General features: G+C 44.6%; 2 protein-coding genes across 3 annotated transcripts; one reads left to right on the top strand and one right to left on the bottom strand.

Moving 5' to 3' along the window:
- Positions 1-3,206: 3,206 nt before the first annotated feature.
- Positions 3,207-5,602, top strand: LOC127308104 (uncharacterized). Its single transcript, XM_051338873.2, has 2 exons — positions 3,207-4,613; positions 4,691-5,602. The coding sequence occupies exons 1-2, from the start codon at positions 3,588-3,590 to the stop codon at positions 5,381-5,383; spliced, it is 1,719 nt and encodes a 572-aa protein (XP_051194833.1). The 5' UTR covers positions 3,207-3,587; the 3' UTR covers positions 5,384-5,602.
- Positions 5,603-10,449: 4,847 nt separating this feature from the next.
- LOC127308102 (soluble inorganic pyrophosphatase 1) lies at positions 10,450-12,444 on the bottom strand. 2 transcript variants are annotated; one of them, XM_051338872.2, is made up of 9 exons: positions 12,325-12,444; positions 12,025-12,136; positions 11,878-11,906; positions 11,729-11,794; positions 11,521-11,628; positions 11,352-11,417; positions 11,151-11,271; positions 10,977-11,058; positions 10,450-10,749 (listed from the first exon to the last, which is right to left on the bottom strand). In XM_051338872.2, exons 2-9 carry the CDS (start codon positions 12,125-12,127, stop codon positions 10,707-10,709), a joined length of 618 nt encoding a protein of 205 aa, XP_051194832.1. In that variant the 5' UTR covers positions 12,128-12,136; positions 12,325-12,444; the 3' UTR covers positions 10,450-10,706. The 2 variants fall into 2 exon arrangements, with proteins under 2 accessions (XP_051194832.1, XP_071677450.1); XM_071821349.1 differs by having other exon boundaries at positions 12,025-12,131; positions 12,325-12,411.
- Between the last annotated feature and the right edge of the window lie 1,052 nt (positions 12,445-13,496).

Genomic DNA, 13,496 nt, shown 5'->3' with positions numbered 1-13,496 from the left:
CAGAAATCGGGACAACCGGAGGGGATGGCGGTGATGTGAGGGACACATGTTTTCACGGAGTGTTAATGCTTTGCTCCGGTACTCTATTAAAAGGAGTACCTTAATATCCAGTAGATTCCCTTGAGGCCCGGCTGCCACCGGCTGGTAGGACAAAAGATGTTGTGCAAGTTTCTCATTGCGAGCACGTACGACTATATATGGAAAACATGCCTACATGATTAATGAATTGATGTTCTTTCTTAATGCTTTATCAATCCTATCAATTGCCCAACTGTAATTTGTTCACCCAATACTTGTCACTTGTTATTGGAGAGTTACCACTAGTGTAGATCGCTGGGAACCCCGGTCCATCTCTCATCATCATATACTCGTTCCACATGTCATTGGAAGTAGTATCAACTATTTTCTGGTGCCATTGCTCCTGTGTTACTATTACTGCTGCTGATTTACTGTTACTATTGCTCTCATATCACTGCTACTTTTACATCACCCCTGTTACTAGTGCTTTTCCAGGTGCAGCTGAATTGACAACTCAGTTGTTAAGGCTTATAAGTATTCTTTACCTCCCCTTGTGTCGAATCAATAAATTTGGGTTTTACTTCCCTCGAAGACTGCCGCGATCCCCTATACTTGTGGGTTATCAAGGATCCGGCGCGTGGGTCGAAGCACGTCAGAAAAGGACCTTGGAGCTAGAGGCGGCTAGGAGCTTTGGGCGTCAGGTTGGGGAAAGAAAATGGCCACTGGGTCACTCCCCCCTCCCCGACGCCCTTGATTTTGATGTCTTCTACTTAGGCCGCACATTCCGGCCTTTAGAGGGGGCGGAATGTCCGGGGATGTCACACCTCGGAAATTTTGGAGCCCTGCCAGCGCCTTGTTAGGTTCAAGGTTGGGTATATGTACATAAAGAGAATCGTTTCGAGATAAAGAAAATTCTTAGATTTAGAGGTGGTAACCGGTGAAATGGTACCATCCATTCAAGTTTACAAGAAATAAAAGTCGAAGAGGGAAACTTGAATGAATTACCATAAGAACAAAAGGAATAAAATGGAAATCCAAAAACAAAAAGATCCACTAAGAACCAACTCCTCACAAAGAGGAGTTTGGTGGCCTAGGCCACCTTGTTTGAGTGCTTGGCTAGTGAAGATATATTAGAACGTGCTTTCTACCTTTGATCTCCGGTTTCATCCGCTTCTACCGGATGTGCATGTTTTACGGCAAATTCCGTTGCCATTATTTGCCACGTATCCTCTTTACGTGTCTGTTTCTTCCCTCTTTGTTTAATTGTGCATTAATCGTGTTGGCCCAGCTTGCACCGCTTGGACTGAACTGACGAGGAGAACGCTGACCTCCAGAACTCTTTTCCCCTTTGCCCATCCGGAACAATCGAGGAAGCCAATCGTATCCTCATACCTTTCCTCTAAAGAAAAGTAAGGCGGGGAGGACTAATCGCCGCGGCAGGAGACAAGGCTACTGACCGCCGGCTTCGAGCGGAGGCAGGAGCGTTGCTGCATCCGGCCGAGGACGGCCAGAGTTGAACCCATCCGGACGTCTTTGTCGCTGGAGGCGGCAATCGGCTGGAGGAGTTCGAGGGCCGGCAGGCGGCCGTGGCGAACGAGGCGCGGGCTCAAACTGGAGCTCCACCTCCTCGCTTCCAGGGGAGGCGGCCGCTGGCGCATCCCCGACAATGACGGCGCAGGGCCCAGTGCAGACCAGGAGATTTACCTCCGCCGGCATCTCCTCCACGGGCAACAACCCTGTCCTTCACCGCCAGCACGTCCGCGTTGACGATGACACATGCGGCAACACAAACAGCTGGGCGAGGCGACGCCATCTCTTTGGCCGATGCGTGTCCTCCGTACCTGCGAGTTTGTAAGTCTCTACTCCTGCTCACTCTCTATTTATTTCTCTCTTTTTTCTCACACGGGAGCAGCTGCTGAGGTGCAGGCGGCCAAGCGGCACAAGGAGCAGTCAGGACGGTGGTGCTACATATCTTCACATTTGATGGAATGTCCCACAGGTACTAAGGTTAAGATTTTTTGTTTCCTCTGTTTTCATCCCTTTTCGTTGTAGCTATATTACTCATCTTTTGGTTCAATTTGTCATATACCAGTGTAGCCAGCAGCTGACGACATTGTTGGAGTGTTTAGTCCAAGAAGAGTGGTGTTAATATTAGCAAGAATTAAACGTTCTTTCAGTTGTTCTTGAGGTCTATTTAAATGGGGATCCTCTTGGTCCTCTCTGGCTCTCTCCATGTACATAAGGTGAGTAATCAGACTCCATGGAATATAAATTTACAGTATTTGAGTTACATGTGAGGTTTCTAGATTTTACTTTTGTGCATGGTATTTGCAGGCTCATAGTTACTCAAAGCATGACTTTGTTCTACTTCTGTTCAGATTGACGCGCCCAAATATCCAGTAAATCATCACCCCGCACACTGCTTATATTATTCATTCTTTCCTATTATTGTGATTATTATTTTCCTTCGACTGCTATTTCTCTGTACGTAACATAGTAAAACATTATTTTTCTCATCTGTCACGGGATGTTGGTTTAATGTATGTGCTGACAGATATCATACCATAAAAAACAAATCAAGACCCAAGAATAAATATTCACCAATAGCTTGACTGCTAATTAGAACACGATGCAGGGTATAATTTCTAGCACACAGTTTCATATAATTTGAAGTAATCTATCCACATTATGCCCCTCTTCCGTTGACTATAAGGTAGCAGACCTCTGATTTGCTCGCTCTTATATATGAATGGATATAAAAGAAGCTCAATTTACTTATTATATTTCGTATAGGAATTCAACATATTGCAAATGATATATGGCTTCCTTCATCAATTCCTTATAATCAAGTTTTACAGATGGCTTTACCTCTTTGTATGATCAGCATGTCGTCCCTTTACAATTGGTTAATTTTATTTTCAGTTAAGTGCGACCAAACTCTTATTTGTCACTCTTTTGGTAGGAACTTTATAGGATCATCAGTGAAAACGAGAGATACCAAATTGCAGCAAAATAAAATAAAACACTTTGCCAACCATATGATCAGGTGCCTCCCAGAGCACAAAATTCCAATTTAACAAGCCGTTTTGACAAAAAGGCAAACACGGTGGAAAAAGGCATTTATATAAAGTGAGCTCACCTAATTCTTGCATGGGCACTTAGAGCATCTCCACTCGTCCCCCCGACGAGGCCCCCGAGCGACGTTTTTTCCATCCGGACGGCGAATTTCGGCCCAGTCGCGCCCCCGGTTCCTCGTTTTCGTCCGGATTTGGCCCTTAATCCATCCGGCGAGCCCACGCCACCCCCGGCCCCCCGGGGCGCGCTCGGGGACTCCGGACGAAAGGTTTTGGCGCGAAACGTCGTGTGGACCCGCGTAGTCGGCGACTGGAAAACCTAATCCTGTCGATTTTCCCTCCAATTTGCTTGCATATCCCCATTCCCTCCAATTTGCTTGCATATCCCCATTCTCTCCCGCCGAAATCCCCCAATCTCCTCGTCTTCCAGCTCCAGTTCCTGGCGGCGTCTTCTCGTCCACCACCACTCTCCTCCTCGTCTTCTCGCCCACCACAATGCCGCCGAAGGCGCCGGCGAGGAAGATGCGGGCGAAGAAGACGAAGCCGCCGGGCATGTCGAACGCCGAGTGGGCGGCGGACGAGCAACGGCGCGACGTGGAAACAAGCGCCAGGGCGGAGAGGGTGAAAAGAGCCGCCGCCAAGAGGTCGGCGGAGGCGGCCCAGGAGGAACAAGCGAGGCTGATCAGCATGGCCTATAGCGGCGGCATGTTCCCCGGCCAATGGCCGACGCAAGGTACAACAAGTTCCCCGTCTTCCTTCTCGCCTTCGCTGTACTCGCCGTCGCCGACTGCCGTGTTCCAAGAGGGCGCCTACGTCCAACCGTCCAAGCCCACACCGTCGCCGCCCGAGCTTGGCGTCGGCGGTGGCGGCCTGTTCGAGGACACCTCGCCGGCCATGCGACGAGGGCCGCTCGCGTTCGGTGCGATGGCGGCGCCGAACGAAGAGGAGATCCACGAGATGATCACCTCCGGCACCACCGCCGCCGCTGCGAGCCCGGGATTCTTCATGACCGCCGCCGCTGCGTGCCCGGGGTTCTTCACGCAAGAGGAGACGAGGGCGACGGCAGCTGTGGCGGCGCGCAACGAGCATCGCGAGGATGTTGCCGACGGAAGCCAAGCCGTCGAAGAAGAAGGCGAGGAAGAAGAAGAGCCAACTCAAGCCGCCGCCAACCTGTCGAAGGGGAAGAAGAAGAGGAAGAAGGACTCGCCGCCTGCCGAACCGCGTATCAAATGGACGCCGAAGGAAGAGGAGTGCCTCGCCGAAGCTTGGATGACCGTGTCCACGAACGGCATAATCGGGGCCAATCAGTCGTTCGACACATATTGGCTTCGAGTGAAGCAGGCGTACGAGGAGCGCAAACTCGTCGATCCCTACTTCAACAAGACGAACATGAACGTGTTCCGGGGAGACAAGGCAATGGCCACCCATTGGGGGCTCATGCAGACGGCGTGCAGCAAATGGCACGGCATACAGGAGGAGTGCGAGAAACGGCCGATCAGCGGCCACGACATGGAGCAAAAGGTATGCTCCGTCGACCCTGCATCACCGAGGTACATCGTCGTTAGCTGACCCGCATCGCCGTGCTCTTTTTTCCCCAGCTGCGCCGAGCTTTGGACATGTACACGGACGACACCAGCCTGCAGTTCAAGTTCCTCAACGTCTACGCCCGCCTCGAGAAGTGCGAGAAGTGGAAGGAAGTCCGCACGACCCTGTCGAAGAGCAAGACCGAGCAGTACAACCCCGACGCTCCGGCGGCAAGCGCGGCGGAAGGGCGCCCTGAACTCGGCCAGAAGAAGCTCAAAGAGCTCAAAAAGACGGGCAATCCCGCCGACAGGATGCAGTCGTCGATCGACAAGTGCTGGGCCGACTTGAGGACGCACGCCGACGGGAGGAACGACAAGTTCGACGGCAGGTGGCGGGAGATGCTCGCCAACCAAGGCGTCCGGATCGCCCTGCTGAAGACGACGGCGGCGGCGAAGAAGAGGAACACAGACTTGGCGTTCCTCATGGGCGGCGGCGACATGGAACTGATGGACGAGGAGACGAGGAATTGGTACCAGGGCCACCGCAACGACATCCTCCGAGCCACTCCGGCCAGTCCTTCGTCGTCTCCGCCGGCTCATACCTCGTCTTCCTCACCATCTACCTCGTCGACTGCGGCTGCTTCGACGTCCACTGCCGCTGGTTCATCATCCGCCGCCGCAGCCGCTTCGGCCACGACGTGTGAGGAAACTGGTCCGTCGGACGAAGCCGCGCCGGCCGGGACTGCCGACGAGCCTGTTTCCGTGTAATTTCCCTCCGATCGCCGATCTGTGGCTGATCCTTTTGCTCCTTTTGCCGATCAACTGGCCGTACTTGTAGCGCGGGACGGCGGTTTGTTTGAATTTAAACTCTATCCGCCGAACTCCGGGTGGACGACTGGAAATACGGTACTCCCCACGCCTTAATTTCGTCCAATCCGGAGGTAGTTTCGTCCGGATTTGGGCGTGGGGAGCGCCAACGAGTGGGGATGCTCTTATGAGTATGTATGGATAGAAAAACTATACCAAGTTGCACACATGTTCCTGAAATCTTGCTGTTTAAGTTGCTGACAAAAATTTCAGTTGTCTTCTGTATAAACTATAATTTCAGCTTTGGTCGATGGTAGAGGGAAATAGAGTGGAGGGATGTGTACCAAGCAACCACACAGATCAATTCAGATAACAAGTGAAGGAAGATAACACATGAAGTAAGGTTCGACCTTTCTATTAGAGATGTTCATCATCCCTAAAGCATGGATAAGAACAGACTCTTCGACAGTTAATTGTCCAACATGTTGTTTTATTTCAGTTAATTGTCCAACATGTTGTTTTATTTCAGCGGTAAATGTAATACTCACTCGATCTATATTAAGTGTCATGGTTTTAGTTCAAATTTGTTAAACGAAAACCACGACAACGATGAAGTGTGAATGGCAAGCAACTTATGTATTAAGTACCTATGTATAAATATGCCAAGTGGATCTGATCAAGCTACTATTACTCCTATATGATTATGACAAATGACACTTTGTGAGTTAATTTGACATACCATATGGGATGGGAGCTTCCTTTCAACAATGAAATACTAGCAGATTATCTGTATGTCCATACATGCAGAACAATACCGTTTTTCTATAGCATTAAAAGTATCTTCATTCTTTGTCTCAGACTGACCCAACGGAGAACATTATCCACCTACAACTATGTAGCCAGTATGAGTGTCACCTACTTATTGGCTACAGCGGTACGATTAATTGTTCTGTTGACACAGTGATGCTATTTCTCTGAACTCATGTACGAATCAGATCTCTTCTGCTATTTCTTTCATTTAGTTTATCCAGTTTGTTGACTTTTTAACCATAGCTTTGGATCCTAGATTCCTAATAGCAATCTTGCTATATGTTTTTCTTCTGCCATAGAATGTTATCTGTCCATAGCTTTCGTTATTCCAAGTTCAGATAAATTCTTTCGTCCCTACCGTGATACTGTTTCTCTTGAATCATGTCAAATTTATATTTGATCTGCTCTTCCTCACTTTTAGTTACTCCATTTTGCTTGCACTTTAACCTTCACTCAAAGCCTAGATCTCTAATACTAGCAAACATGTTATTTTTGTCCAGGGCAGGTACAAACAAGTCAACCAGGCGCTGTTCGTGCTCACAAAAATTCACAGCAGTGCACACACCTTCACTGCTCATGCGTGTCAGAGAAACTCTCTCAATTTCGAACAGTGATCTTACCTATGGTAGACAAACTGGATGTATCCAAGTGTATGACTTTTCACTGATCTGCTGCTTTCAGTTTTCCCTTATGCTCTTTTTGTTTACAGTTCTTTGCCCTTACCATCAATTTATTCAGCATAGCTGTACTGTTTTGAATGTGAGGCAAACAAACAGTTCTAGATCTCCAACAATACAGCTGGATGGCCGTTTTTGTTGTTTTTATTTACTTTTTATTTTGATTTTTCTCCACAAAATAATTCTCTATTGTAGGGAACCTCAACGCTTAAACTACTTACCTTCTTCTATACTCATCACCAATTCTCTTGACAGACTCTGTTGTTATGATTGGTAAGTGAAATTACCTTTTAGTTTACGATGAAGTGCAGATTGGCCATCTCGAGGCTGTCTGTCTTTGCTATCGCTCCAACCAGTTGTGCCTGCCATCAGATCAGTCCCTCTCCACTCCGCTTGCCTCCTTTTCTTTCCTTATGTCTTGCATACTTCTCCCTTGGCGTCCCTTTGTTCGCTCCGGCGCTTCGACCATCTCTGGTGGACATGCAGCGCGCCGCGCACCGAGGATCGCCCCTCCTCAACAACCCCTTCCATCTTGATTGACTAGCAACCTTTGGTGTCTAGGCTAGATCAATGAGAGGAAAGTCCACCGATCTGGAGTGTTGCCAAATAGACCGAGGATTCATACAAGGGGAGGGGATGAGTATTTCAGTACAATGCACTGTGAGAAACAGAAGAAGGGACCAGCACGGCTTGACGAGGTAACCCCCAGCCACGTGTACTGCCACTCAGCCACATGTCCACCGACTGCTCCGGCATAGCACTCCCCCATGACATGCATGAAGACAAACTATTCTTTCACCTAAAATTAAGAAGAACCACTTACGTCCAAAAAATTAAGAACTAACAAAACCTATATTCTTTCTGGGAGGAACAAAATGTATATCTTATGTCCTATCCTCTAACCTGTGAACACCAAAAAGGTTATTTCGTGCCAAGCTAAGTACAAACTACTACCTCCGTCCCAAGGAATAAGGCGCACGCGTATTCCAAGACGAACTTTGACCATAAAAATTGAGCAACACAATCTTGATTATATTATATGTAATTAGTATCGTTGGATTCGTATTGAAAAGCACTTTCTAATGATGCTAATTTCATACAAACAATCTTTATATATTTGAAATAATTCTTGGTCAAACAAAAAGCACGTAAAACGAGGGCGCCTTATTCCTTGAATCGGAGGTAGTATCTATTATGTCCTGCTCATTTTGGTGTACCACTTGACTGCCTATTCTATAAATTATGATCGAATTCTGCATGTACCACTTGCTAGCACTCTAGCGGCATACCGTCGTGCCTTACTTTTTAGTAGTATATATATAAGTTGAATCCCTTTGCTGCTTTCTCATTGATTTGGTTACGGTGCGTTTTTTTTCAATTTCAAATTTTTTAAAATTACTCATACTATTTTAAAAAAAATCTGATGGTAATTTCTCTGTCGGTTTTCGTCATAATTTGACTGGTGGTAATTTCTCGCAGTAGATCGTCGGTTGAAATAGTTAGCTTTCGTAATAATTTGTCGCGTTAAAAATATAGCAGTAATTTTTTGCAAGGCTGTAATTACCTATAATTTCCCAAAAACAATTTCTTGGTGCAATCCTTCAACGTCAATTCCGGTGTTAACTATGAAATAGATCGTTAATTACCTAATATTTAATTATTTGAGGGCGCATATTTCAGTGACAATAATTTCTCAACGGTGCAACATCATGGTAATTTCAACCTCAAGTTTAGTTTTTGCAGTAATTTTTCACGAGGCGGCAATTACCTATATTTTTCTAGAAAGTAATTTCTCACGAGACATCTTAAACATTGCTAATATCAACTATGAAACACGCAGTTAACTACCTACTATTAATTATTCATGGCCGCATATTTCTCCGCCGATCATTTTACAACGACGTACAAGGGTAGTAATTTTTACACGAACCTTCAACCTCAACTGTGGTTAATTACCCGCGACATTTCTTTAGTAGTGCATAATTCTTTACAATTATTAAAAAAAAATCAACACCCACCCCCTCTTTTACCCAGGGAAAATAATGTTGTGACAGTTGTGTTCCTCTACGGTAACATCAAAAAATTATACTTATTCCATCATCCGTCACATTTTCATCTGGGATGACCTTCTCCTAGGGTAAATTTAGAAAGATTTGCCTCTTTCGGCCCGAGAAATACAACCATTTTCTTTTGTAGCAAGAACGACAACAAAAGCACTCCACCATCCACCGCCCATTTCGCCGTCACTTGTGCGATACTTCCACAACCCAAATACTTTTTAGTTTTTACAATATTTTAACCAACAATCTAGAAACAAAAGCACTCCGCCACCCGCTGCCTATTTCACTGGCACTTCCGTGGTATTTCAGCAGCTCAGATATTGTATTATTTATATAAAATTGTCAACAATGATTTGATACTAAGGACGGAGTCGAGTTTTAGATGTTTCTTCAACTATTTTTGAAAACGAATCCCGCACTCTTAAACCTAAAAGACACCGTTTTAAAAAAGAATGTCGCACAACACGGGCGCGGCGTGCGCCGCGCCGTCAACTTCCTAGTATATCTTAGACCCACAACCAATACTCATAATTTAAGCTAACTTTGCCACCAAATGACGTATAGAGAAACGGTTTTGGTTACTTCAGGTGTAATGGGGGGACGCATAGCCCAATATTTAGGACCACCACTCTCTCTATGTCCCTGCCCACAACCCAAATTAGATAAGTATTAAAGTAGAGGTGTAGGCACATGATGATCAAGCCACGTTCGTGGAATCTATGATATTCAATTCATGCCTCAATTGCCTGAATCTTCCTTCATTGAGGGGTTTAAAGATGTTGACAAGTTGATCCTTTGTGCCGACAAAAGAGATTTCAATATCGCCACGACAATAAGAACTAGTCTCACCATAAGAAAGTAGTTTGACTAACCAACTAACAAGCTTCCTTTCAAAATGGTCTTCTATCACTTTCCAATCACCATTTTTCAGTTTACAGTAATGAATAAAAATCCCCAAATATCTAAAATGGTATTCACCAACTTCACAACCAAGACTATAATACTGGTCTTGAACTTCTTTTGCTTTGCCAAAACAAAAACAAAAACCACACTTATGGAAGTTGAATTTGAGGCCAAAGAGTTATTAAAAAATACCAAGAATGAGTAGTCTCTTTGGAAATAATGACCATTGTCATCATTAGCCTTAATAGCAACACTAACTTTATTGACAAATTGATGTATCCAATCATGCCATTTCGGTTGAAATCCTTTCATACGAAGCACGTGTTGTAAGAAAGCCATCTTACCTTGTCATAAGCTTTTTTGAAATCTATTTTTAACGACACACCGTCTAGTTTCTTTCTATGCATCTCATGATTAGTTTCATGCAAGACTAACACACCTTTCAATATGTGTCTACCTGGCATGAAAGTGATGTTGTCTATCCTTTTCATCATACTGTCCAAAGGGATATTAATGGCTTTGCTTTAGGAATCGTAATATCTTCTAGAGAGGTGTAGTGAAGAATATTCTCATGTGCTTATACGAATATACTTCAATAATATGCAGAAGTGTAACTTTAGCCCTTCATTACAATGCTCAGCACAAAACTATGAAGAAGAATAAAATACAATGGTCGGCACAAAAATATGGAGAAGAATAAAATATGTCCCTTTATTCAAGTATACAAAGATAATGGCCCCTGAAATGAAAGCCATGTAAGCTTGTAAACTCATTGTTGTCTTTCTACGAGACCATGTGATCGAATTCTGCAGCCTTGCAAGTTTGCAACGACGGCTAGTTCTTCAGACTTTGCATGATATATTCAGCGTATAGGTCCCTGAGATAGCAGCATATATTGGTTAACAATGATATAACTTGCTTTAACTAAGATAGGTAGTTTATATTTATTAGTTCGCTCCATATCGGACCAGACCGCGCACTCTATTAACATAAACATGCTTTAACTGAAGTTGTATCTCACTGTAATCTGGAGGTCAAATACATTTGCTTAGATAGCTATTTGCTGGTAGATAAACCTATAAAGTTATTTCAGAAACAACTCACATGGAGTGCTTAATGGCGTCCTGCGCAGTGTTCGATGACAAGAAGTCATTTACAGCAACCTCCTTATTCTCATTCTTCTTGTCTGCAAAAGCATAACATGGAACAAACTTAAGCACTTCAGGATTGGGCCCTAATTGCCCTAAATCTCATAATATGGGTGGAAATGGAGTGTACAATCTTCGAAGAAGCGGCGGATTTCAGCTAGGCGATGGGGAGAGAGCTCCTTAAGATCATTGAAATGGCGGTACTCTGGATCGTCAACGCAAACTGCAATGATCTTATCATCTTTCTCACCCTTTTACCAAACAGTAATTACAGTATCAGGCATGCATGATGTGAGATTTCACAATGAAACTCTTATAGAAACTATCTTGCCTGATCAATCATGGGCATAAGCCCAATGGCTTTAGCTCGAAGAAAGCAACCAGGTATCACTGGTTCCTGTCCAAGTGTAGGCTAGTGAGGATTCCGAAGACACGCTCGGACACAATCTTCATATCACCTAGTAGCTGCATAAACAAAACACGGGTAGTGCTATACTCACCTGCATCAGGACCAATACATCAATTGGATCCCCATCTTCACACAGCGTCCGCGGTACAAAACCATAATTGTGTGGGTAGACTACGGATGAGTACAGAATCCTGTCAACCTAGAGAGACAGCTTATCATGTTCCCTGTTGTGCAATCCAAATGTTTCAGAAGTTCATGCTTTTAGACCGCCATGTGAAACTTGAGTGGAGAATGTGTACCTTGATCATGCCAGTCTTCTTGTCAAGTTCATACTTAACTTTGCTCCCTTTTGTGATCTCAACAACCTGCAAGTTTATGACCGCTTTGATTTATTTGTTGCCTAATTTACAAAGCATGTCAAGGCAACAGGGTATGTGGTGATGCTTACAACGTTGAAGACCTGAGGGGCTCCAGGTCCTAGCATTTACAGAAATGAGGCATCAGCTTATATGAACCTTCATATATATAGTTTTCGCCCGGACCAGGAATGAATTTTGCTAAAAAGTAAGACAATATAATATGTGTATTTATGTACCTATCTCCAGATCATGCCAGGAATGTGCAGCGACAGATCGCCTTGAGAGGGATGACAGGATGCGCTCGTTCAGCCTCGGATGATCCGTCTTGTCTTCAGCCATTGTTCTACACTACAATTCCCCCACGAACACAAGGAAAAGAATCATGATTTTTTTTTCTTTCAAATGAACTACCAATGGACAAGAAAGCTAAAGCTGCTTCATGCCAATGCAATTTTTGAACAACAAAAGATCTGTTTTCCTGACAACAAGAAAAGAAAATTGATATCTGTGGAGAAGGAATGGTGTTTGGACATTACCAAATGTCGATAGGATTTGAGCCTGATGGAGGATGTGATGGCCAGGAGAAGAAGACGGGCACATGAAGCACAGGAGAGGCAGTTGCTTATGTAGAGTTCCTGGTGGGTTGGAGGTCCTGGAGAAGCGGCCCGCTCGGACACCTCCTGCATGCGCTCTGGAATTAGACAAGAACACAAGCCAAGCCATGCAATGCTCTCCAAAGTGTGGCTTACATTCGCGCGCAGGTGTGTAACAGAGTTGAATGCTGATGATCGAAAATAGAAGTGGTTAACATATCTTGCAGAGTTGGATTGCTTATGCTACACATTTGCAACGGTTAATATATACGTACAATAATCTGGACCGTCCAACTAATTTTTTCGATAAATAGCATATATTAATATCTGGAAGATACCAATTACACCTGGCCTCTAAAATAAAATCACTCCCTAATGGCATAAAAGATGCACACAGCTAAAAAAAGAATTACAAAAAGAAAAATCCCGCTACAATGATCCATTTCTTGAATCAGCAACACTAACACCACGAAAATAACACTAGAAGATCAGCTTCTCCGTAAGTGACGCATCCAAGAAGGAAACAGTACACAGACGATGTCATCGCCCGATCATAGATTTTAGTTTTTCACCCCGAAGAAAGTCCCCACTCTCAAAACAATGTCTTCAACAAGAATATTACGAGGCACAACCAATTAAGGCCAGACCTTGGATTTTTATCCTGAAAAATAAGACTCTAAACTTCTCATGTGCAGTCACCCCACTTACATGTCGTTGATTCAAGTCACGAAATACCAAGCCAATTGCACATTACCACCAATTCCCGACCACCATTGCTAGTCCACCGATCTCAGCCTTCCTTTTGGCTCCAAGCGAGTGAGGTTAAAATAGATCTTTTTTTTTCAGTTCCAACCGAGTGAGGTTAAAATATGCATTTACCTCCAGCAAGATGAGGTGAAACATTGAATTTCTATTTATCGACATACCTCGCATGAATTTCGTCAAACATCTATATCAATATAAAAAGACCCAGAGTTGGGTGATTCAAATTATCTTGATCATCAAAAATAAATCCGATGGAGCAAAACTTAACCATCAACCGTGCTAAAATACTTTGTCATCCCACTAACCAAGTCGCTTTCCTACCCAGGCACGAACCGTCCACTCCACCAACA

The sequence above is a fragment of the Lolium perenne genome, chromosome 6, assembly GCF_019359855.2.
Source record: "Lolium perenne isolate Kyuss_39 chromosome 6, Kyuss_2.0, whole genome shotgun sequence".
In the NCBI taxonomy this organism is placed as follows: Eukaryota; Viridiplantae; Streptophyta; class Magnoliopsida; order Poales; family Poaceae; genus Lolium; species Lolium perenne.
This window is presented reverse-complemented; position numbering and strand designations above follow the sequence as displayed.